This window comes from Saccharomycodes ludwigii, chromosome V (genome assembly GCF_020623625.1).
Source record: "Saccharomycodes ludwigii strain NBRC 1722 chromosome V, whole genome shotgun sequence".
In the NCBI taxonomy this organism is placed as follows: Eukaryota; Fungi; Ascomycota; class Saccharomycetes; order Saccharomycodales; family Saccharomycodaceae; genus Saccharomycodes; species Saccharomycodes ludwigii.
Genome location: NC_060204.1, coordinates 1,065,699 through 1,090,444, shown reverse-complemented (window position 1 = coordinate 1,090,444; position 24,746 = coordinate 1,065,699). Strand labels below are relative to the sequence as shown.

Here is a 24,746-nt window from a genome sequence, read left to right as displayed (position 1 = left end):
ATTATGTCATTTATTGCCTAGAGTTGATAATTTTTTAACCTGTTTATTATTTTTTAATTTTTTGGCTAGCAAATTACCGCAATTGAAATGGACAACAACATTTTTGCCATTTAGAGTAAAACCTTGGAAAATGCCATCTGGAACCCTGCTTATAGATACCGGTTTCTTACAAACAACACATTTTGAGTGCTCAGGAATTATAAAGTATTCAGCCTTTTTCTCCAATAATTTGTAATCTTTATCAATTAAACTAACTTTGTACATGGATTTCTTCAATCTTTCATCATTTAACAACATTTTTTGTTTTAATATTACATTCTCGAGCAAATATTTGCTAATAGCATTAATTGAGATATCTAATGGAATTAAATTTACTAGAAAGGAGGGGGTACAGTATACTGCAAAATCTTGCAAGAATAATAAAAATTTATTATGGTTGGGTTCCTTTTTCAATACGTCAACAAAATCAGTTAAGACTGATGTATCGTCACTTCCATCACCACTTTTAATAACAGATTCACAATACTGTTTGGCCATTGGGTAATTATTCAAATCGGTAATTAGAATTTTTAGTGCCGCCTTATGATCACCCATCTTTTTTAATGCAAAGGTTTTACAATGCGTCAATATTTTTTTTTCGTTATCGGTTAATTTTTTGGAAGCAGTATTTAATTTGTCGTCCAACAAACTTAATAGTTCAAAAGATTCATAATAAGGCTTTGTTTCCACCAATGCATGTACTTTCTTCAAATTTAAAGGCGTTAGATTCTTTAAATAATAAGTAATTAGCTTGGAATAAATTTCTGGGTTTTTACATGCCAAGGTATCAATACAATATTCTAAATATAGATACCCCAGCTCAGTATCCATACTGACAATGTATTCGAAAACTTTTAAATTATCAAATTGAGTAGTATCCTGGAAAAATATTGTTTCCACCAGATCCTTGGTAGATTTATCCTGCCAATCCTGTTCAAAAATCCAATTCAAATACTTGAAAATAACATTTATATTTTCGTTTGTCAACTGTCTTATATAACTGAATGTTAATTCTACAATGACATCGAGGGGAACATTGGGAACATAATCGTTCAGATGAGTTATAAAATATAAAGCTCTTTCATGATCTTTCCTTGTAAAATAAAAATTTATCAATTCTTGGAATTTATGTTTTTCAGTCAATTCTTTCACTACAACGTCAGCATCGCACATATTGTGTAATCTTAAAAATGGACCTAACAAAGAGGGACTTGTTCTTAGATATAATTCAAATAAGGTAGTGTCTACCAAAATTAGTAGTTGTTCCAGGCTACTTTCTTTATTTCCTTTTGTGCTGATATTTTGGCGGTGATTGAAAAACAAATCATCTTTTAGTTGCGACTGTTCAATTGTAAAAAAATCCGTATCAATTTTCAAATTCTTCCAAAGACATTTATCCCAATTTTTGTCTTGTAAGTTTTGTAAATATCTTCTAATCTCTATAAAATATGGAATCACATAAGCACGGTTCAAGTTCCCAGATAACATATTAATATAGGGAATTATTAGATCAGGAGGCGCTAAAAAATTAACGAAAACATCAAATATCTGAGATACACAATATTTTTGCAATAATAAATTGTTTTTGAAGTTAATTACATGATCTAGACATTTTAAGCCCCAAACCACAGAAATGTCTCTTGATTTTAACAGTTGATTTCGAAAAAAGTTTGCATTATCATGTTCCTTTTCATGTCTTCTACACGATTCATCAAACAGTACTGTATCCCAAAACACCATCCTTTCTTGATAAGACACTAAACTATCATCATAAATATCGCAATCGTTGCAATCGTCTACGGATATGGAATATACTTTTATACTGTTGTTTTTGGTTTTAATTATTATATGCTCATCTATATTGTGTACCAATTCAATTGAATCGTCATCGCTGTCCAAAAATAATTGACCATAGGTGTATCCATATATAGGATGGTAAATTGTTACGACTTTGGAATCGTAGCAATAAAAGAAGTTCAAGTCGACTAATGGATATGAATTCCATAGAGGTAAAGCTTGTATTAATACGGGGGAATATTCATTTATTTCCAGTAAACTTGGGACTTTAGCGTTGTTGTGTCGATTTTCTTTAACATTGTTAGAAAGCTGATAAACTTTCCCATTATAAGTTATCAAATACAATTTTTCATCCAGAGATGACTTGTAGAATTTGTAAAAGTATTGTCGTTTCTTGTATTTTTCGATGAATCTCATGTTTGGATAGATAATATTTGTTGAGTTCATGCTTGGAAACCATGATTGAAACCATGAACTTTTAGATTTGATACTTGTTACAGAAGATTGTTCATTAATCACTGAACGAGTGTATGTGGATAATATATCATTATTTGTATCAATATCATCTGCTAAACTTATTTGATTTGTGTTTTTATATCCATTTTTTTGTATGAGTTGTTCTTCTCTCAGTATTGTATCGATAATGTTAAACCATTTTTTCTTATAAAAATTATTTATTTTTATGGGCGTTTGATACGGACCCAAAATATCCCAAACATAGGCATTATGGGTGGTTGCAACATAAATTTTATTATTGTAGAAATTGAAATCTCTAACAACTTCATCTCCATGATTAATTACTATATTTTTTTCCAAGAATCTTTCAAAATTATTTTTCTCGTTCCATATGAAACATTTTAAAAGTACAAAATTACCGTTTTGCTTAGTTGCGTAACACAACAACTTTTTCCCCTTGTGGACAATATCGTCAATATCATCATATTTATCGTTTTTATTGTTATGTGATACCTGTTGTTGCTCGAATAAAAATAATTTTGTTTGAAAACCCCCCTTATCAAGTATGGTATCATAATGATTAAAATTACTTGAAGATAAAAGTTCAATTGATTTATCTAATTGAATAAAAATGGTAGATAAAGCAAAACTATACTTCATATCGTTTACATTGAAACTAATATTATCGATTTTATTCACCAGTATATTTTTGTATGTTTGTAATAGTTTTTCGTTATCATAAGCTAAAATATGACCCATGGAAGTGACAGCTACTGATCTATTAGAGCTTATAGATACTATGCCCAATATTTTTTCATTATTATCATCATCAGGGGTAAAAGTAATTGATGATATTAAATGAGGTCTAAACATTTTTTTTTTGATCCTTCTCCTTTTCCTAGAGATGTATTGTATTTAATTTAATTTAATTTAATTTTTCTTTTTTTTTTTTTTTTTTTTTTGGCAAAACAAAAGATGTAATAGAAAAAGAATAATTGGATAGGAAGAAAGTTGAAATATAATAGTTTAGTTGATGAGTTAATGATCCTTTAAACGATTGTTACAACTAAATTGTTTTACATAAACGTGACAAACTGTTGTGAATATTTATACGTATATATATATATATATATATTTTTTTTTTCCATGTTTTAGTATTATTATTATTATTATTATTATTATTATATAGAAACTTTATATTTCGTATCATATGATTTAAATTTTTAAAAAATAAAAAAAAATAAAAAAAAAAACAAATATTGCATAATTGTGTTAAATAATTGTAACTGTTTATTGGTCAACATGACTCATTCCTATTCACTAAAAAAAAAAATCAATTATCACCAAACAAGATAGAAACATACGGACGTTTCCATTCATTTATAGAAATAAATATATACAGTCTTGATGGACGATATTGACAAACTAATTAATGCGCACGTACCAACAAAAATAGCCAAGTTGCAATGGGATATCGAAAGGACTAGTGATTATATCACAAATAAACAATTAAATGATGTGGTAGCACTACATGATAAGGATTTGACTTCTAATTTGCTTAAATTAGATAAATTTATCAATAAGTATGATGGAATATTCCTTAAACACAAGAATTTTTTACAAAAAAATGCAGAATTACTAGACAAAGATATTAGAATATTAGAAATGACTATGGATTTGGTACAAAGTGCTAATGATACTGCCTATAGTAACTAGATAAAGTGAGTAAATTAATAAATAAATAAATAGTCAATATTAATATCCATCGTATGATATTGTGAGTGTATAATAATAATATTACATTACATAAAAATCACATACCGCCCTCCTTTATGAATTATTAGGATACACATATACAAACTCCTATTAAGTTAAAAAAAAATAAATATATAGATATGGGGAAAAGTAAAGAAATAAAATAAAATAAAAAAATAAAAAAAAAAAAAAAAATCTTTTCTATCAAAATGTTTATCACCATACCTAATCAAAATTTACCATGTACTGCATTTTCCCATGTTTTATCACTTATCCATCCAGCATTAACAACCTTTAATGCATTAGCTAAGTTCAAAGGCTTCTTCAAAGGTTTATCTTCAACCAATAAAATTCGATAAATATTATAATATGCATCTTCAGGTATCTCCTCAAACAAAGCATCGTTGCAATCTTCATCTTTATCCACAACTATATTTTCAAGTTCTTTAAATCTTTTGTAATGTAATTCTCTTCTTTTGATAAATATTTCATCGCCTCCTTTAAATTTATCGCCTTGTTTCAACCGCAACATTTGGCATTCCTTATGTACGTCATAGTTACTGATCGTATCTTCTTGTGTTTCACTATCACTAGTGCTTTTATTGTCATGAATATCTTCGTCGTTATGATTGCTATTGTTGTCTTTATCATCACCGCTTGTATTTCTATTAATATTGTTAGTGCTGTTGGTGTTTACTGAGGAATTGTTGGACTTATTTTTGGAGATTGAAGATAAAAAGTCGGAACCACTGTTTGGGGCAACACTGGTACCACTACATCTGTCTTCACTTTTTCTGAAAACTTCCATCCCAGTATTATTGTCATTGTTAAAGGCATTTTTCTTTTTAAAGTTCAGTAAAATAGGTGAAGATGTGGTCATATTTTCGAACAGGTTGTCTAAAGTTGAAGAATGTTCAGGAACTTTTGGTAATTCGTCACTTATGATGGTATTAGTATTAACAGTGGATGTGGCAACATGGTGCCCAGTATCAATAGTAAAATTTTTAGTGGAATTATTATTTAGACTTTCAATGTTTTTAGTATTTTCATTGTTGGTAGACGGAGGAATAGAAGTTAACTTAAGTGACAAAAGCCTTTCAGACTTTTTGTGTTTTATTTCTTCATTTGCATGGGTAACATTTTCTTGATCACTATCAATAAATAAATCGTCTATTAGGTTGGCAACTTGACTGTCAGTCATATCATGGTTATTAGTTTTGTGAAAGTCTCTATGAGTATTATCTCTCCTATGATAGTGGTGGTAGAGTCTATAATTGTTATCATCATCACTTATATTATCTAAACTATATTGGGCAATATTATGTAGTTTAGCTTTACATTTTTCAAAGATAGATTTTAAACTTGAACCAATAGAAGATTGAGATTTCAATTTGGCAAAGGACCTTTTGGAATTTAAAGTATGATTTGTCATTATTTTGATTTATGTTGAAGACGTTGTTATGATAAAGTAGGAAATGGAACAAATGCTAAAAGTGATGGAAATGAGTAATATGTAGGTGAGTTGGGTTTAGGTTGTGTATTGGAAATAATGATTTAAGAATGACAAATGATAATATTTTTTGGAAATGAAGTGAGAAGAGTTGTTTATGTTCTTATATTAAATAATGTTGTAATTATAGTTTTATTAAAGAAAGAGAAGAAGAGAGAGAGAGAGAGAGAGAGAAAACAATTTTTAACTACCGACTTTTCTATGAAATTTATATTTAATTTTTGTCTCTCTCTCTCTTTTTTCCTTTATTATAACCTCTGTGTATGATACCCCTCGCTAAGAAAAAGCCGTAATGATAATTTTTTTATCATTTAAAAAACAAAACAAAACAAAACAAAATAAAAGTTTTGTGTGTGTGCGGGGGGCGAAAGAGAAAGAAAGAGTGGCAATCACCGTAGTTTATCTTACATTATAAAAATTATAATTAATATTATCATCATTCAGTTTCCCTCTCTCTGACTTCCCCACTCCTATCTAATATCTTAATCTTATTAATTGCAATACTCAGACCATCATGTGCATTATTCTCATTGTGTAATATATCTGTAATACTACATTCACTGTTGTCCCTACCCCATGTTCTACTGCTCACTTTGTTTCTGGTTAATTCCCCATGATAAACTTGTAAAGTCGGTAATAATATCAAACTACAAACAATATCAAATTCCTTATGTCCGTTAATATCACAATCTTCAATCCCATGTATAGTCTGTATGTATTTTAATTTCCTCCATATATTACCATTATCGCCACTATCATTTTCAAATATAGATTGATGTTTTATAATTAACAATACGTCAGAATCATCAGTATATATATCACTACCCCAAATTTCATTATTGACTACCCTAGGGTATTTATCCATATTTATCAAGTCTTCATACGATATGAAAATATCAATTGTTTTGCATATATCATAAGTATTAAAAATAGGCAAAAAAACATCAGGCTTCTCTAAAATTAAATTATCATACAATAAGTCACTGCCTATAGTGTTGTCATTAGCATAATCTTTAACAAATTGACCTCTTTTATAAGGATGATATCTCATTAACCCATTTGATTTGTCGGTGTTTTGAGGATACTTGTCATTAGCCAAAGCAAGTATATTAGCTCCCGTGTCAAGTACAACGCCCTCGTCATACGGAAAATATTCTATCTTTTTCTTTTTTTGTTGTCGTTTTAAGTCTCTTGATGCATTCAATAGTGTCTCTTGCATTCCATAAATCTGCGATTGAGTTTGCTTATAGTAATCATCGTCACCAAGTTTGCTATTTGTCATTGGGGGAAAAGGGGGGAGAAAGAAAGAAAAAAAAGTGCTATGTTTACGAGTCCTCTCAGTTGTATTTGATTTGAAATACCTTTTTTTTTTTGATTTCACCGTATATATTTTTTTTTTTTATGGTGATAAGATTAGGTTTTTTTTTTTTTTTCTTTTGCAATTTTAGAAAATGATATTAAAATTATCGATTTAAGAAAAAGTTATAATAATATAAATAAAAAAAAAAAAAAAAAAGGGAAATTCTGAGTTTAGTTTTTTAAGACCGCTTTATTTACCCTACTTTAGGTCATATGATAAATTAATTCTTTTTATGACAATATATTCATCCGTACCTTCTACTTTTTTATACATAAAAAATTAATATATATCTTTCCATAAAAATTTTTTTCTTGTTAGTTTTATAAAATAAGCGCCTTAATTTTTTTTGTTTAAGTGAATTATTAAAAGCGCACTGTGGCTATATTGAGATGTTCTTTTAGAAAACATTTTATTAAATCCTTTTAAAAGGTTATAGGCAGCTGATTAGAATTTTTTTTATTTTTCTCTCTGTTTTTATTCATCTTATAGGCTTGGTCTCGTTTCCAAAGCTAATAGTTTTTTCTTCTGCTTATTTTTTTTTGTTTATTTTTTTCTTTTTCTTTTTCTTTTTTTTCATTTTTCCTCTTTTCAGATATTATTATAATGTTCGACAGAACTTTTATCACTATACTGAGTTTTTTTGTTTTTTTGTTTTTTTTTTTTGTTTTTTTTTTTTTTTTTTTTTTCTTTCACTCATGCATTATATGCCATTATCTTGTCATTAATTTAACGTATACTAGCTCTACTTTGTCTACTTTGATGTTCTTATTTTCTTTCTATCCTCCCTTGTTTATTAGGAGTACTCTAACCCCCAGATACACTCAAGCAAAAGAACTAAATATTCAAAAATGGCTGGTTTGAAAGACGTTGTTACTCGTGAATACACAATTAACTTACACAAAAGAGTATGTTTACATTAAAAACAAATTTTATTTTATTTTATTTTATTTTATTTTATTTTTTATTAAAGATAAAATAATAAGTCGTAACGTATTGGAAGATAAGGAAGAAGAGTTGTAGATGAAGAACTGAAAATACAAGCAAATTAGTAGGGTCTGTTCTGTTCAAAAGTGTTTTAGAAATTGGGATTGATCATATTTTTAATATTAAATACAGTGATTATAACGGAAAACATTCGAAATGTGTTTGGGGTAGTAGGCATATACAAGCTCTCATGTCAATTTAAAATGTGAACCAGATTTGATCGTGATAAGCACCAGGGATTAACTAGGAAATGTATTCAACAATATTTAATAACGTTAATTTTTTTTACCCTCATTGCAAGATGGGGAGGGAGAAAAAAAGAAAGGAAAAAAAAAGGAAAAAGTAATTATTGAACATTAATATAAGTCTTTAGAAGACTAATTTTGATTGAATATACGCGGTGGAAAATATGTATGGCTTAAAGTTAATTTCAAAATCATTTTCCTACAAGTTCTATCTCTCATTCTGTGTTAATTAAATACTATTCAAATTTTATTTTGAATTGACCCACTCATAGTGCAATTTGTAGATTATATGACTGTTGCAAAAGTTCTTTTTTTAGCTCTTTTTTTATCTCAACCAAATACTGAAACAAAAAAAAAATTTTAAATTTATACTAACAAAAAACATTATTTATCTCAATGAAAAAAAAAAAAATTAAAGAAAAAACGATGCATTTTTGTATTATTTTTTTTTTACTGATTTGAGGCATAAATATCCATATATATATTTTAAACAGTTGCACGGTGCTTCTTTCAAGAAGAGAGCTCCAAAAGCCGTCAAGGAAATTAAGAAGTTCGCCAAATTGCACATGGGTACTGAAGATGTCAGATTAGACCCAAGATTGAACCAAGAAATCTGGAAAAGAGGTGTCAAGGGTGTTCAATTCAGATTAAGAATTAGAATTTCTAGAAGAAGAAACGAAGAAGAAAATGCCAAGAACCCTTTGTTTTCTTATGTTGAACCAGTTTTAGTTGCTTCCGCCAAGGGTTTACAAACCGTTGTTGTTGAAGAAGAAGAAGCTTAAATAGAATATAAATAGAACAAAATTAGTTTAGATGCATATATGTATATATATCTATTTATCTATATGTGTATTTCTATTTAGTGTTTATATTTACTTTACCTCTTAATAATTTTTTCGAAAAATAAATTGTCTTCTAATGTTGTTCTGTGAGTAGTTGAAGGTGTGACCATAATTAGATTGTAAAAGTTTTATTCCATCTTTTGAACATTACCAACAAGTGCCAATTAACAAGTTTTGTATTAAAAAAAAAACAAATTCAAGGTTTTGTACCAAAGATAAAATATTAAGTACAGTCTACAAGTCAACGAACAAAGCAAAAGTGCCAGTTTAAAACTGGATATAAGATGTGGAAAATGCTAATATAAAAAAAGAAAAAAAGGAAAAAAATGCTAACAAAATAAATATAAGTCAGAGTAACTATGACTATTAGAATATCCCAATCACTCATTACATTAAAAGATCTTTACATCCTGCCCTTATAATTTCTTTCCAAATAAAGAGAAAGAAAAAAAGGACAACTAATTTCAAACCTCATGATCCAATTATTCCAATTTCAGAACGAAAAGGGAAAGGTAGGAAATGCAGGCATTAGAAACTATAGATGAATACATCTTAAAGGAAAAAAACCTTGTTCTCAATAGATTGGGTAAATTTTTTTTAAAAAAAAGACATCATCATTCATACATTTATTTTTTATAGATGCATATATATATATTCCTTTTCTTCCTTTTAATATTAGATTCTTCTTTTTTTCATATTAATACGTACAAAGGGTGAAACGTTGTCTCCCAGAAACGTAGTTATTTTATATAACATAGAGTAAATTAACTAATCTACATCTTTCTTAATAATAATGCACAACTGCATTGGTATGGATTATTCCCAGCAACAATTTTTACTTTGTTTTTCTTTATTTCTTTTTCTGTTAATGATGATAATATTTATAAAAGTAGTTGTATGAAACTAGAAAAGAAATCACTTAAATTGGTGCGTAAAAAAGTTCAAGATAATAAAAATATGTACTTTCAAAAAAGAAAAAAAAAAAAAAAAGAAAAGGCATTCATTTTAATCTTAAAGTTCGTTTTATAATCGTATTAAAATCTCATATCAAGAAAAATAAGAAAACCGTGAAAGAAAAAAAATATTAAAAAAAATTAAAAAGAAAATGAAAATCTTTTTTAATTTTTTTTTTTTAAAAGGGCTTTTTTTTTCTTCTTTTTTTCTGTTGATATAAAAATGAAAAAAAAAACATTTGGAATATTAACAAAAAAATACCATCCATTCACTTATATGGTATTTCTACACCTTCACCAAAACCCACCTCACCATTTCTTTTCAAAACAAATTTATCATCAAACCAATCTAATAGTTCAAAAGAACTTCTACAATCCATTAGTTCTTTTAATAAATCTTTATCCAACCCACTATTTTCTAGCATGCAAAACAAATGATGTTGTAATAGTGCATAATGTAAGCCATATTCCATAGCATAATACCAAAACCATTCAATACAACTCCAAGGGCATTTATTCACACCTGTAAAAATAGCTGGATTCCTCAATGCACCTCTAACGGCCATAACACCTTGCACATTAGTATATTTCATAATTCTATCAAAATCTGTTGAGGAAAAACAGTCGCCATTTGCAATTATAGGCAACGACATAGGTACCCTTTCCCTTATATATTTAATAGCATCTAAATTACTCGGAGTTCTGGTTCTTGTGTATCTAGTTCTGCCGTGTATTGTTATCCAATCAACGCCAGCGCTGCACAACTTTCTACATAAATCAACAGTTGAGTCCCAATTTTCATGTATTCTAATCTTAGTTTCCAACCTAACAGAATTCCCATACTTATTTTTTACATTAGAAACCATTTCACACAATAATTCTGGATTATAAATCAAAGCACTACCAATCCCTTCATTAACTTGTTCTCTTATAGGACATCCGCAATTAATACCTATTCCATCACAATAATCTTTGACTAATTCAACAAATCTTAATAAATCTGTGCTATTATTACAACCAACTTGAACTATTAGTGGCGAATCTTCCTTATTGGTGGCAAAATCTACAAATCTAGCATGTTCATTTCTAACAAACTCTCTGGCTAAAATCATAGGTGTATAAACCATATCCACATTGTATTGTCTACATGTTGCTCTGAATGGCAATTTAGAATACCTAACCATGGGTCCTATGATTTTGACACCATTTTTACCGGTAGAAGCGGAAGGTGATGATTTTTTTAGAATTAGTTCCAAAGGGTCTATCTTTCTTGGCATAAGGTTTTATTATTTTTTCTATAATACTAATAATAGCAATAATATAAAAGTTAAGGTTCAGTATGTAGAGTTAAGATAGTATTTATATGTATATATGTCTTGTTAGTAACGTTTAATTATAGAAGTTGCTCATTGTTGGTTTACAAACAATTGTTTTTAAATTACTTTTAGTCAAGAAAAAAGAATATATATATAATGTAATAGGAAAAAGAGAACGAGAAAAAATACAAAAAAAAAAAAAGAAAAAAAAAAGAAAAAAAAAAAAAAAAAATAATAATAATAATAATAATAATAATAATAATAAAGTAGATTGGATTAAGTAAAAATAAAAATAAAAATCTTGCTGTTTAATGGAATGCTAAGTACATTATTACTATCTAAACTAATGATACGTTTTTCGTTATCAATATCACATATATACTTCTTCCAAAACTTCTCAGAATAACTTAAATATACATATATATATACTGAGAAACACGTACAAAGATAAAAGAGCAAATAAGATTGATTAGTTTTAGTACTTAATAAAATATATAGATCTATCTTCATTAAACTCTTATTAATAATATAATTAAATCACATCATAAATGAACCAGCAATAAATCATTCGAACTAAAACCTTTATTACAAGTCGGACATTTCCTCATTCTAGCCGCTAATCTTTCCTTACAGCATTCTTCACAAAATACATGTCCACATGTTTTTATGGCCGTATTTTTCCAATTTTTAGAACATAATGAACAATAAACAATGTTTCTAAAATTATCTAATTCTTCCTCTAAAACAGATACAGGTTCGTTACTTGCAGTGGTAAGGGAACTAACAGTATTAAAACTTTCTTTGAAATTCGTTTTGGCGTTGCCATTAGTTGTGTGCTCCTTTTTAAGCTTTGTTTTATCCTCCGATAACAGTTGCTTCAAAGCAGTATAAACCTTATCATATTTTGCCTCCAGTGTTTGAATGGTAACTTTTTCTTCCTTTAATTTTGTTTTTAAATCGTTAATTTCTAAACCTTGACCGTCTGCTACTTCCTTCACTCTCCCCAATTCACTGTCCAAGGAATTGCACCTATTATTACTTGCAGTTAATTCATTTTGCAAATCAACCAATTTCACATTAGCCTTTTTATTACCTTCCAATAATCTGGACTCATTTTCTCTAGAAAAGTTAAGCTGCTTATTTAGATTATCTATTTTGGTCTGTAGAACTTTTTCCATTTCCCTCAATTGTAAAATCATTTCATTACTCTTATTCAAACTTTTAGATAAATTCTTGTTTTCTATTAGAATTGAGTCCTTGGATCTCATGGCAGTAAAATATTTTTGGTCAGCTTTAGTTTTTTCAACATTTAATTTACCCAGTATAGATTCATGATTTATATAAGCCTGGTATTTTTTGGCGCTCACACCAGCTAATTCTTTATAAGCATTTTCTAAATCTTGCAATTCTTTTAGCAAAGCATCGCTGTTGCTCTCCGTGTTTGTGTTGCCAACGCTATGAAATTGCTCTAATTTAGTTAGTTGCTTTGAGATACCGTCTATTGTGACAGTCAAATCATTTAATAGATCATCTTTTGATTTTTCAGCCTCCAAAATACTAATTTTACTTAACAATTCGTCTCTGATGGTTCTTATCCTAACCAAATCTTTTTCCAATTGTGCATTATGTTTCTTTAGATTTTCATGTGATTTTTCAAAACTTTCAGTGATTTTATTATTGTACACTTCTCTTTCCTGGTACAGTTGATTAAACTTGTTTAAATACTCTTTGTTTTTTGAATTCAATTCGTCGTTTTTGCTTAGTAATGAGTCTATTTTGTTTGTTAAAAATACGACTTTATTATGATAGGAAGTAGCTCCTAAATTCATGTTTTGAATTGTATTGGTCATTTTAGATATATCTAGTTCATTTTTCTTCTTTAAAGTAGAAAGTTCTGCAACCTCTTTTTCCAAAAAAGCAATCTTGGTACTCAATTCTTCTATTTGTAATTCGTAGTTCATTCTGTTAAACTGAAGTTTCTTGGGATCTATATTAAAGTTGCCGTTTGAATGGTTAACAGATATAACAGAAGTATCGTTATTAGTGGCGTCTAAATCCTGGACGTTAGTAACAATATTTTGTGTATTATTATTATTATTATTATTATTATTATTACTGGTACTAGAATTACTATGGCTAATAACAGGCGTAATGTTATTATTAGTACCAGTAGTACTATTGCAATTATTACTGATAGTAGAAGTGGTTTCGATGGCATTATTATCATTAATACCAGTATTATTGTCGTTGTTATTATTATTATTATTGTTATTATTATAGTTATTATTATAGTTATTAATATTATTATTATGGTTAGCATTAATATTATTATTAATATTATTATTATTATTATTATTATTATTATGGTTATCATTATTATTACAACTGACATTGTTAATATTGACAGGATCAATACCAGCAGCAGCAGGTGGAAGCTCAGACTTTATTTTATTATTTACAGAGGTTAACGCATGTTGTTGCTGTTGTCCAAGCTTATCCTCTTCTTTGGTTATTTTAAAAATCCTCCTAACAACTTCACTTGAATCCCTTTCGTATTTATGAATAATGGATTCATAATATTTCTTTAAATAGCTCAATTCTTTATTCAATTCCGTATTCTTTATCACCAACTCATGGGTTTTCCTTTTTTCATCAAAAGTAGAACTGCTTATTTCATTAGCATCAGGGGAAATGTTGTTGATGAGTAAATCACGAATGCTACTTTCATTAGATTTTAAAAACTCTTCTAAATCCTTATCAGCATTATCGCTGGTGATAGCGGTGGCGTCTTGCAGTGTTTTATCAGCAGAAGGTGTGGTACCATTAACATGAGCAAGATTTGCAGAGGTTAGTTTTTTGTAATAAAAAGTATATAAAAGACTAAGTTTGGAGATTAAATTGGAATTCTCGTTGCTTAGCACTTGATATTGTTGTGTTAAAGAATTGTATTTAACCTGACAATCTTTGATACGCCTGTAAAGAGCATCTTTTTGGAAATATATTATATCTAATCTAGTTAGTGGTTCATCCATTGGACTTAGCTTTATTTTCTTCTTCGCTGGTCCTTCCTGTCTATTATCATGGTCGTGAGCAGATGTAGGACACATTCTCTTTTTTTTATTTTTTTATTTATTTATTTATTATTACTATTATTTTTATTATTTTTTTATTTATTTAGTGAAAAAAAGCAGTAAAGAATATGTGAAAAAAAAAAAAAAAAGGTTAAGCATGGCAATTTAATAAATTGAAAGAAAATAGCGAGTTAATTAATAGTAAAAAATTAAATTAAAGAAAAATGAAAATAGAAAAGTTTTGTATTTCATTAAGCAAATGAAATGCATTTTTATTATTGAAAAGAAAAAAGAAAAAAGAAAAAAGAAAGAAAAAAAAAAAATAAATAAATAAAAGCGACGTCTGCAATGGTTTCTGTTAGCACGAAATGGTGGTTAAATGTGCACGGAATAACTGGGAGAATAATTGCTTTAATTTATGCTGGTTAGCTGTGCTCAGAGTTTGTCGTAGCTTACAATCCCATCTTGCGTAGTTCGGTTGGTTTTTTTTACTTTTTTTCTTTTTTTCTTTTTTTCTTTTTTTCTTTTTTTTCTCTTTTTTTCACCCCTTTTACACCCACACATCCACCTCATAAAACAAAAATCTTATCCGTTTTCCGAGTAATCCAGCATTCCGAACTTCCACGCTTTTAATTCCTAAAAAAAAGAAAAAAAGTTAAATGTCAAGTTTTATTCTTTTTTTTTTTCTTCTCGTTAATAAAAAGAAATACGCACGGAAAATAAAAATAATTATTGACTATTGGACTTTAAAAGTTACCAAGCTGCCTTTTAATGTATTTTAACAATAATCTCAAATTCTAATTCAAATAGATTGAAAAGACAAATATAGAGTATATAAACTTATACATGTATGTATATATATGTATATATTTACTCTATTCTTTCCCCATTCCTCTTCACTACATTTCTATAATATCCACAACCCATCCAAAAATTATATAACAATGGAAATTGACAAAATAGAGGCTCAATTATTCAGCTCTTTGAACAAATTCTTACTACTAATAAACAATAATACCACCACTACTAATAATAACAATAACAATGAACCAAAAGTTATATCCAATTTTTTGAGATTAAACTTACTAACACATCTACGACACTATGTTTCAGAAATTACCACTATTACTTCGTATGATGAACATGCACAAACCAAATTTTCCAACTTCATTAATCCCGTAAATTTCGAATGTTTAATTCAATGGTGGATCACATTGTTAAATTTTTTGAATAGCAAGCCAGATTTAGCTATAGAGCCTGTTTCTGTTGCTTTGGAGTGTATCAGTAGAATTATGACATGCTGTTCGAAAATGGTGAGTGAATTCCAAAAAACTGGAAACATTGCACTGAATTATCAAGATATCTACTCACAGCATCTAATGTTAGCTATTCATTTTGTTACTAATAAATTTATTTTATTTTCAAAGGTTACTAAAAGACAATCTTTGCAAAGGTCCTATGGTGCCAAATCAAAACAGAAAATACCTGCTAAAGATACAGTCAGTAGAGAAACTGTGGACTATGTAACCAAATATAAGTCTCTTTTGTTAGTATGGATAGGCAAACTTATGGCATTTTCATTTTGGTATTTAAAAGATAGTTTTAATTATGATTATTTACTCTTAAACTCGCTAATTCAAGGTGGCAAAACATTCAGATTGAAAGAAGAAGTCGTCACTAGTATTGAAGAAAATAAAATGCAACCCTATAAAAAAAGAACATATAAACTAATCGCGAGGAGTGAAAAACAAAGTGACGAAACTAACAATACCACTGTTAATAACAATAATAGTAATAATGTATTCAGGATTTTAATCTCCTACTTGCAAAACAATACAGTTTTTTTAACATTTTATTACCATTATTGGTGGATTTGTATTTACAACTTTGATTTCAAATTCATTAATATCAACAGTTTTTCTTCTGAACTGCATGGTTTTGGTGTTTTAGAACACTACATTGCCAACCGAATAAATATGGATTTTAATAATTATATTAAATCCAGTAAATCGATTAATCAACCAGATGATTCACCTGCTTCAACTAACAATAATGGTAGCAGTAACACTAATCATGCCCATAATACAAGTGAATACGGTCGCACTATCAATTATTGTTATAACAGAATGTTTGTTTTTAAGTTGTGGGATACTCTAGGTGAGTTGATTAATAAACATTGTGCTATAAACAACTCAAATTTAGCCCAGCAATTACTTCAAATACATGATATCATTCAACTAAAGATTATTAAGAAAATTCCCGCATACGATGCAAACTTGGCAAACATTATATTCCAGCATTTGTTGGCTTTTATTGCATTTAAATTTGTAGGTCCTGATAAAGCAACAACTGCGCTTTCTTTGAACTGGGATTTATGGACTAAAGGCTTAGTTAATTTAATGAAATCTTTGAATTTACATTGTCAAAGCATAGCGTTTGCTACATGTTTTAATATGTGGATGGTTATCCCAACAAAATATCAAATTAGAATATCTCAATTTATTTTCGATAACTGGAATTCATTAATACTGGGAAATAGTTCTGATTTGGTTGTTATTTTGGCATTAAAGTTCATTGTTTACAAAGCATTGTTCTTACCATCCAATTCAGAAAGCTCTGCAATTTTTATTAAAAAACTTTTGATTTTACAAAATGAAAAGGAAAAGCTGTCTGTTAAATTTCATTCTGAGACTTTCAAGAAAAATGACAGTACTATTATCTTTAATGATAATGATGATTTACTTTTCCAAGGATCTAAAAAATATTTGGTCAATAAAATATTGCCATATTATTTATTAAATAATAATACCACAAAAAATAGAAAAACTAATAACGATATAAACAAGTCAGACTTATTGACTAGTTTGAGTTTAGGTATTCACTGGGAACCAATGAAAATGGCAAATAACGGTAAATATCCATTTGAAGTGTTTGACGAAATGATTTCAAAAATCACATTAAAACAACAGAATTTAAAGAAAAATTCTGCACTTCCATTGCCACCAAATTTACCCACAACTACTTCATACAACAGTAGTGATAATAATAATAATAATAACAACAACAATAATAATAATAGTAATGACAGTAATTCATTATCGTCAAAATACTTTAATTTTATCGCCGGTGGTAGTAGTGCAGGCACAAATGTTTCCTTACCCACAAGTAACAATAAAGTCACTAATAAATTGTCAACAACTATAGATAGTCCAGATAGTAGTAATACCGTTAAAACACCAATTGCGAATTTTTTTATGAAATTCGTAAATAATCAACATAATGAACAAAATGCAAGCCCTAGTAATCCCAACAGATATGCTAATAGTAGTTCTGATAGCAATGATAATGGCAATATTTCAGATTCTGAGTCTATTGACATAATGACAATGTATTCGAATGTATCGTCCATCAATGATGATACGTCTAATTATTTGAATGCAACCACTTCTTCAAACCTATCACCTAAAAGAAAAAGATTAATGGCACCCCCTGAGCTAAAAGATGCCATGAATACCATAAAATCAAATCATTTTTCCACTACTGATGGTATTGTTTCTTCTTCCAACACAATTCATAGTGGGCCGAGTCGTACCAGTAATAAAAATAAAAATATTGAATACATTTTTCAAATCAATAACGTTATCACTGATTTTTATCCTGATAGTATGTATAACTGCAATATTAAAAAGTCGAATTCCCTTAAAAACAACATATCATCTAATTATAAGCATCCTCTGAATAAAGTATGGGAAGCAAACATGAGATGGGGCGTCCAGCCAATGAATACTAATAATAATAATAATAATAATAATAATAATAATAATAATAATAATAATAATAATAATAATGGCAATAAATCACATGAAGATAGTACAGATAAAAAAATTAATTCAAACATCAATTTTAGTAAATTGAATTTGAATGAAAAACCACTGCCAATTCCAGGAAAATCCAATAATGCTACCAAAAAGTGTCAAGAAATTTTTACTTTCGAGGTAAATACAGGTCATGAGGACGAGCTTGATTATATTAAAAGTTTAAATAAAAGTGATACCTTATTGGATAATTTTGATTTTAATTCTTTGGCCTCAAGAAATACTGTTAATTCACTATCCGCTGGGCTTAATAGTAGTAGTAATGGTACCATTGGTAGCTTTAGTTCTGAAAATCATGGGGAAGAGGAGCTCAAGTATATCGAACAAGAAAATAATAATAGTAATTACGATGCCCCCGATTTAGATCTATCTTTATTTCCAGTAAGCTTGTTAAAAGAAATTAAAAGTAGCGATAGCAATGATAATACCCCATTAGCTACCAGTGTAGCAGGTCATATACAAAATGCAGAAACATTAAGAATGAAAGAATTAACTCTATTCAATAGCATAATTGATGTAATTAAAAAATTTAATGCTACAGTATTGGAATATAAGAACACATGTGAATTAGATAATATTGATGTTAAATATGGATTGTTTATTGAATATAATGCCACTAGAAAGAGTGTAAGTAACAGTTCTACCAATTACAACAGTTCAGATACATTTGTAATATAATATTTAGTAAATTATATTTTTATATTTTTGAGTTAAAGAGGAAAAATACAACTTTTTTTTTTTTTTATTATTGGGAAATTTTACTTTTGATTTATCCATCCGGGTTAATTTCACTCGGCATGGTTAAAATAAGAACAATTTATTGAAATTAGAAAAAAATAAAAAAAAAAAAATTGTTAATTTCGGTGGCAAGGAAAATAAAACATAAATGAAGCAATGTTGAATTAAAAAATTACGGCTAGTATATACACCGATAAAGATGAAAATTAACATCAACAGGCTAATAAGTCTTACTATTAACTTAATAATCATCAATTTCATACTATTACTAATTATACCCGTGATATCTTTATTTTTCACCAAAAACATCTATGATTCGGTGATACCACCAGAAAACACTTTAATTTATCAGCCCACAGATATAACCACGCCCACAATCATATCTTTAAATGAGTTAACTCCAAATATAGACTATTATTTACCTGAATTAAACTTTTATATTTATTGTGAGTCATCAAAGTATAAAAGTGACTCGAAAACCAAATTAATTAAAAATTATGAAATTGTTGAAAGCATTGTTAAGCAACAGCACATATCTAATAATATTAAGGATCAACAACACTTGCAAAAGGATGAAGAAGGAGAAATTCTAAGAAGGCATGTTGTATCTTTGTTCTGTTATGATAATGATAAGCATTTACTTCCTCAACTACCTTCTTCTTCTTCTTCTTCTTCTCCTTTCGCTGCTTTAGATACTTCTGTACTTAATGTTTTTTCTAAAATTATAGGTAAAACTTTAAGCGTTAGTTCGCTACAAAACTTGTTTTCATCCATGACATATAACCATATTCCACACGACATTTATAGTCACTACGACTACAGCAGTATTAATAATAATTTATACAACGTTATTATACCCAACGAAATATATATTGACAAACATGACAGAGGAAATTTGCATTTACAATTTCAAAAGATTCTCACTAGTGGGAAAAAGTCCGTCATTCGTACTACCGACGATGTTAAAGATGAACTTAATGATGGGATTGATTTGGAACAAAATAAAGAGAAATATTTGAGGTATTCTAAGGACCATTTTTTAAAAATTGCATTTGTACCTGTGGGTTCCTCAGCGAAGGGTAATACTAATAACAATGGGGGTAAAAATGATGAGCTAGATGAGCTAATCATTTTGGATAAAAGTAGAATCTTATTAACACAGAATTATCAGGATAACTTTATTAGAAATTTTTTACAAACTTGGCAAAAATTAGGTCTGTTAATGATTTTTATTTTCAACTATGTAGTTATGCTTTTTATAATTGCACTTAGTGCAATTGTAGCGAGTTTTTTTGTGCGGTAATTTTGGCTAATTATTGTAAAATCTACACAAAAGAGACTATATGCTAATTAATTTTTACATAGTTGTTAGTTTTATAAATAATGTCTGAATTTCAATATTAATGATCTCAACCGTTTAAGAAACTGCTCGATTTTTAGTCTAAAAAAAAAAAGAAAGAACAGAAATATTGAATCGAATTAAAAATAACATACAAAAACCATAGTATGTATTCGCACAATAACATTGCCTCATATATAATTACGTGATTGAAATATATAGATAGTTATTAAAATTAAAATTAAATTATTAAATGTTGTGACCTAAGTAAATAATGAATATAACCGTAATAGCAATGAATCAATACATATATACATAACCCATTTTTTTTTTATCCTTTTCTTTCAACTCTCTCAAAAAAAAAAATAAAGAAAAAAAAAAAAAAAGAAAAAAAAGGGAAAAAAAAAAGAAAAAAAAGGGAAAAAAAAAGAAAAAAAAAAAAATTGTAATACCGTTCATCGCAAACCAGACATAAAAATGAAAATAAAAATAAAAATAATAGAAAAAAAAAAAAAAAAAAAAAAAAAGGAAAAGAAAAAGAAAAATCCACAGTATATAACACATAGAAAAAAAATTAAAATAAAATGGAGTGGGAGCAATTCAATTCAATGAGTTGAATGACCTCTATGATATTTCAAACCATTTAAATTCTTATATCTTCTTCCACAAACCTCGCACCTGTAAGGTTTATCCTTTTCAAACTCCATGCCATCAGGATATGGTTCATTACTTTCCGGATCTATAATGCTAAAACTTCCATCCGGATTTTCAAATAACTTTTGCCCTTGATGACCATGTAACCTATGATATTTCAATCCATTTTGATTTTTATAACTCTTGTCACAACCAATAACTGGGCATCTAAACGGTTTATTTTCTTCGAGGTCCATTACATACAAAGTTCTAGCAGGATCATCAATGAATGGTCTTCTATGCAGCATATTAAATTTCTCTCCAAAATGATCAATATCTTCGTTATATTCCCTCAAATCTTTCATATCAATGTCAGGCTCATCAATATCTTCCTTGTTAGTAATACTATTATTATTGCCAGCTATACCGCCATTGTTATTATGGCTACTAGCATTATTGATAACATCTCTATTATTACTATCACTAATACTGGTTTTATTATTAACGCAATTATTATTAACAGCGCTATCTGCTTTATGGTGTTCCGCGCTATGACGCTCGTCGTCTAATAACACTTCACTATTCTTATTACTGCCATTATAGTCATTATTCATGTTCGATTTTGGTAATTTATCAATATTATTATTACTATTGGAAATTTGGCTATTGCAGGTTGCAATCGAATCGTCATCAATAGAAGTAGCTGGTGTATTCGTATTGGAACTCATTATTGATGAAGATGATGAAGATATAGTACTTTTGCTACTGACTACGCAGGATGAAACCCCATCACTAGCACTGAAAGTGTTATTGTTGGGATTAGTATTACTATTAATTGAACTATTTTTGTGCTGAATACCAACGTTAGAATTAGATATCGCATTGTTACCACTTTTGTTTTGGTGGAGGTGATGATTGCGGTTGTAAGTGTTGAGACTAGATGACATATTGGCAACATTAGAGTTACTACTCTGGTCACTGCTACCCATATTTATAAAATAGTTTTTAAAAGATTTTTGTAAATCAATAGTGTGTCGATGCTGTTCATTTCCACCGGCTGTTTGATTTAAAAAAACATCATTTGTATGAACTGAATCTATTAGGTTGTCATTCAGGCTAGAATTACCTCTGGATAAAGCATGATGGTTAAAAACATTGGGTGACCTATTCATACCAGTTACGGTAACATTTGAATTAGAGGGTGATGTTGTTGACACTAAGTTATTATCTGTGCCAATACAATTTATTCTATACTCGATATTATTTGTGTTCACATTATCCTTGCCGTTCATATGCTGATACACAGTATTGTCACCAGCTTTCAGAAGTCTGGAGGAAAAGTTGGAAGTGTTCTCAGCTTTGTTACTAGTTGAATCCGATTTATTTTTAATGTTTTTTGATAAAGTTTTCTGCCCCATAGTGGCATAATGGTCAGAATTATTATTATTAATAGAAGCCACACTTGCGGTTGGAGTGGCTAGAGAAACAGGTCTGTTAGCTTTATCCAGAGTGTAATTGTTATTAATGTTATTTGTTCCAATAGTTGCCACTAAGTTAGAAGAAGCAGCTGCAATATGAGCTTGCTCATAATGATCCAATAAATCATGTAAGGATGGCAGCAATAACCCACAACATGAATAATCTTTACAATATTTCTTTTCCAAATTTGGCAAGTATGAAGCATGCGTGTTTATCCCACTATTTTTAATAGCAGAAGTACAACTACTATCAGTATTGTTATCAGAGTTATTATTCTGATGGTGCATTTGCCCTGTTCCTTGTTGTTGGCCCATGTAGTTGAAGTTATTTGAAATATTACTTACATTAATAGGAGAGCCCTCATTACTACTAACCGAAGTAGAAGTGGTACCCGAATGATGATTATTACTCCCTTTGCGAAACATAACTTCATCCTTAAGCCAAGATCCAATACTTAAAGATCCCCAGGAAACACCACCCATACCTAAGGCATGGGCAACTGATTCTCTTCTTAGGCGTACTAAATTCTCAATGCTTGAATTATTCGTGTTGGCTGTACCGGTAGTGCCATTGATTGATAACGTTGTGTTATTGCTATTAGCTGAAAAAATAGCGGTACTAACGTTACCGTTAATACTTTGGTTTTGATCCTTATCTTTTATAAAAATACCTGGAGATGTCACAGTATCATTATTCTTGTTATTAACAGAAGCATTACTGTAAGGAGTAATATCCGTAGATTTGTTATTGTTGGCTTTAAATGGAGATGAACCAGATAGCGATGTATAATCAACATTTTCATCATCATCATTATTTTTACCAAAAACATTATCTAAGCATGTGGGAAGAGCAACATTGCTTGCAGAAATATGTTTTTTATCGTTGATACTATCCTTAATATTAATGGCTCCTTTATTTACATGGCTATTTTCAGCATGAATAATAAGATTATTACTAGAGATAACCTTGGGTGAATTGTTATCAGTTGAATTGTTGTTATTATTATTATTATTATTATTATTGCTGTTTGCGCTGCTGCTGCTGCTGGTGTTTTTGTTGTTGTTTTTGTTTTTGTTGTTGTTGTTGTTGTTGCTGCTATTGTTGTTGCTACTGTTGTTATTATTGCTGTTTTCGTTGTTACTAGCTGTAGAGTTAAATACTGTAGCAGATTTAGTAATTTCAAGCATTTCCGTCATTTTTATTATTATTCTAAAAGGGTTATTCTCTATGGATAAACACAGATATATATCAAATCACTCGATATTATAACATAACATCAATAGTTAATTGAATAAATAAATGTTAGTATGAAAGATAATTTCTAATAGCAAAAATATAAATTACTATATTTTTTTTTTGTTTTTTGTCAATTTTGTTTAAAAGATTTACTAACTTCTCTTTGACTAAAAAAAAGACCAAAAAAAAAAAAAAAAAAAAATACTAGGGGCAAACGTAAAAAAAAAAAAAACAAATGGATAGATCAATAAAAAAATATGTTTTTACAACGTTTTTAAATGGTCGATTGTATTAGCATGTTTCTATTGCTTTCCTAAGTTCCATAGAAATCGCTTTTCATGTAGAAATACCAATATAATCCTTTAAAAACAAAATATAATCTATCTTAACATTATGTTTTTCTTTTTCTTGGAACAATGTATTAATACTTACAATTATGTTCTTATACTTTCCTTTAACTTTTCGCTTTTTTATCTTGTTGTGACGTTCTTATATATATATATATATATATAATTAGGCTGTATCCAATTAACAGAGAATCAAAAGAAAAAGATGAAGAGAAGAGAAAAAAAAAAAAAAAAAAAAAGGAAAAAAGGGAAAAAAAAAGAAAACAGGGAGGCAGGTGAATATGGTTTAAAAATACAAATCTATATATATATATTCAATACTGTTGGTGAACGATTGAAATAAAACGGAATGGGAGGAGGAATGTTTTGATGGGAGGTATAATAATATTATCCAGTTATTTTGATCTAGCAGTCTAAAATCAATTAATTGTATTCAGATTCTTTTTCTTTTTTGTTGCCGCTATTGCTAATATGAGCCAAAATATGACAGTAGAAATAAACTCAGAGTTAAAGGAGCACCTCTTGTTTCAGTATAATTAATATTTTATATGTTGTTATAAGAATGATAATATGAACAATTTAAAGAGGGAAAAAGAAGAATGAAAGTAATAATGTGGGAATAAGTAGATGAGTTTATATTGATAAACGGATGGAAAAAGTAGAGAAGGAAATTAGTGGGAACATTAATATAAGAACATTTTTATTTAGCAGCAAAAAGCTAGAAAATATTACAATGACAACAACAAGTTCATTCTTCGCTTATTTCATTCT

General features: G+C 28.5%; 10 protein-coding genes across 10 annotated transcripts; 4 read left to right on the top strand and 6 right to left on the bottom strand.

Moving 5' to 3' along the window:
* Positions 1-6: 6 nt before the first annotated feature.
* VAM6 (Vam6p) lies at positions 7-3,165 on the bottom strand (the record flags this gene model as incomplete). The annotated part of the gene is made up of 1 exon (XM_046078978.1): positions 7-3,165. The coding sequence occupies one exon, from the start codon at positions 3,163-3,165 to the stop codon at positions 7-9; it is 3,159 nt and encodes a 1,052-aa protein (XP_045933898.1).
* Positions 3,166-3,699: 534 nt separating this feature from the next.
* Positions 3,700-4,008, top strand: BLS1 (Bls1p; the record flags this gene model as incomplete). Its single annotated transcript, XM_046078979.1, has 1 exon — positions 3,700-4,008. The coding sequence occupies one exon, from the start codon at positions 3,700-3,702 to the stop codon at positions 4,006-4,008; it is 309 nt and encodes a 102-aa protein (XP_045933897.1).
* Positions 4,009-4,276: 268 nt separating this feature from the next.
* On the bottom strand, positions 4,277-5,479 carry GAG1 (Gag1p; the record flags this gene model as incomplete). Its single annotated transcript, XM_046078980.1, has 1 exon — positions 4,277-5,479. The coding sequence occupies one exon, from the start codon at positions 5,477-5,479 to the stop codon at positions 4,277-4,279; it is 1,203 nt and encodes a 400-aa protein (XP_045933896.1).
* A 514-nt stretch (positions 5,480-5,993) lies between these two features.
* Positions 5,994-6,839, bottom strand: RXT3 (Rxt3p; the record flags this gene model as incomplete). Its single annotated transcript, XM_046078981.1, has 1 exon — positions 5,994-6,839. The coding sequence occupies one exon, from the start codon at positions 6,837-6,839 to the stop codon at positions 5,994-5,996; it is 846 nt and encodes a 281-aa protein (XP_045933895.1).
* A 926-nt stretch (positions 6,840-7,765) lies between these two features.
* RPL31B (60S ribosomal protein eL31) lies at positions 7,766-8,928 on the top strand (the record flags this gene model as incomplete). The annotated part of the gene is made up of 2 exons (XM_046078982.1): positions 7,766-7,822; positions 8,641-8,928. The coding sequence occupies 2 exons, from the start codon at positions 7,766-7,768 to the stop codon at positions 8,926-8,928; spliced, it is 345 nt and encodes a 114-aa protein (XP_045933894.1).
* A 1,282-nt stretch (positions 8,929-10,210) lies between these two features.
* On the bottom strand, positions 10,211-11,218 carry DUS4 (tRNA dihydrouridine synthase; the record flags this gene model as incomplete). Its single annotated transcript, XM_046078983.1, has 1 exon — positions 10,211-11,218. The coding sequence occupies one exon, from the start codon at positions 11,216-11,218 to the stop codon at positions 10,211-10,213; it is 1,008 nt and encodes a 335-aa protein (XP_045933893.1).
* A 581-nt stretch (positions 11,219-11,799) lies between these two features.
* BRE1 (E3 ubiquitin-protein ligase BRE1) lies at positions 11,800-14,364 on the bottom strand (the record flags this gene model as incomplete). Its single annotated transcript, XM_046078984.1, has 1 exon — positions 11,800-14,364. The coding sequence occupies one exon, from the start codon at positions 14,362-14,364 to the stop codon at positions 11,800-11,802; it is 2,565 nt and encodes an 854-aa protein (XP_045933892.1).
* A 908-nt stretch (positions 14,365-15,272) lies between these two features.
* AHK1 (Ahk1p) lies at positions 15,273-18,881 on the top strand (the record flags this gene model as incomplete). Its single annotated transcript, XM_046078985.1, has 1 exon — positions 15,273-18,881. One exon carries the CDS (start codon positions 15,273-15,275, stop codon positions 18,879-18,881), a length of 3,609 nt encoding a protein of 1,202 aa, XP_045933891.1.
* A 259-nt stretch (positions 18,882-19,140) lies between these two features.
* On the top strand, positions 19,141-20,244 carry SCDLUD_004273 (uncharacterized protein; the record flags this gene model as incomplete). Its single annotated transcript, XM_046076734.1, has 1 exon — positions 19,141-20,244. One exon carries the CDS (start codon positions 19,141-19,143, stop codon positions 20,242-20,244), a length of 1,104 nt encoding a protein of 367 aa, XP_045933890.1.
* A 641-nt stretch (positions 20,245-20,885) lies between these two features.
* Positions 20,886-23,588, bottom strand: SFP1 (zinc-coordinating transcription factor SFP1; the record flags this gene model as incomplete). Its single annotated transcript, XM_046078986.1, has 1 exon — positions 20,886-23,588. The coding sequence occupies one exon, from the start codon at positions 23,586-23,588 to the stop codon at positions 20,886-20,888; it is 2,703 nt and encodes a 900-aa protein (XP_045933889.1).
* Positions 23,589-24,746: the final 1,158 nt, after the last annotated feature.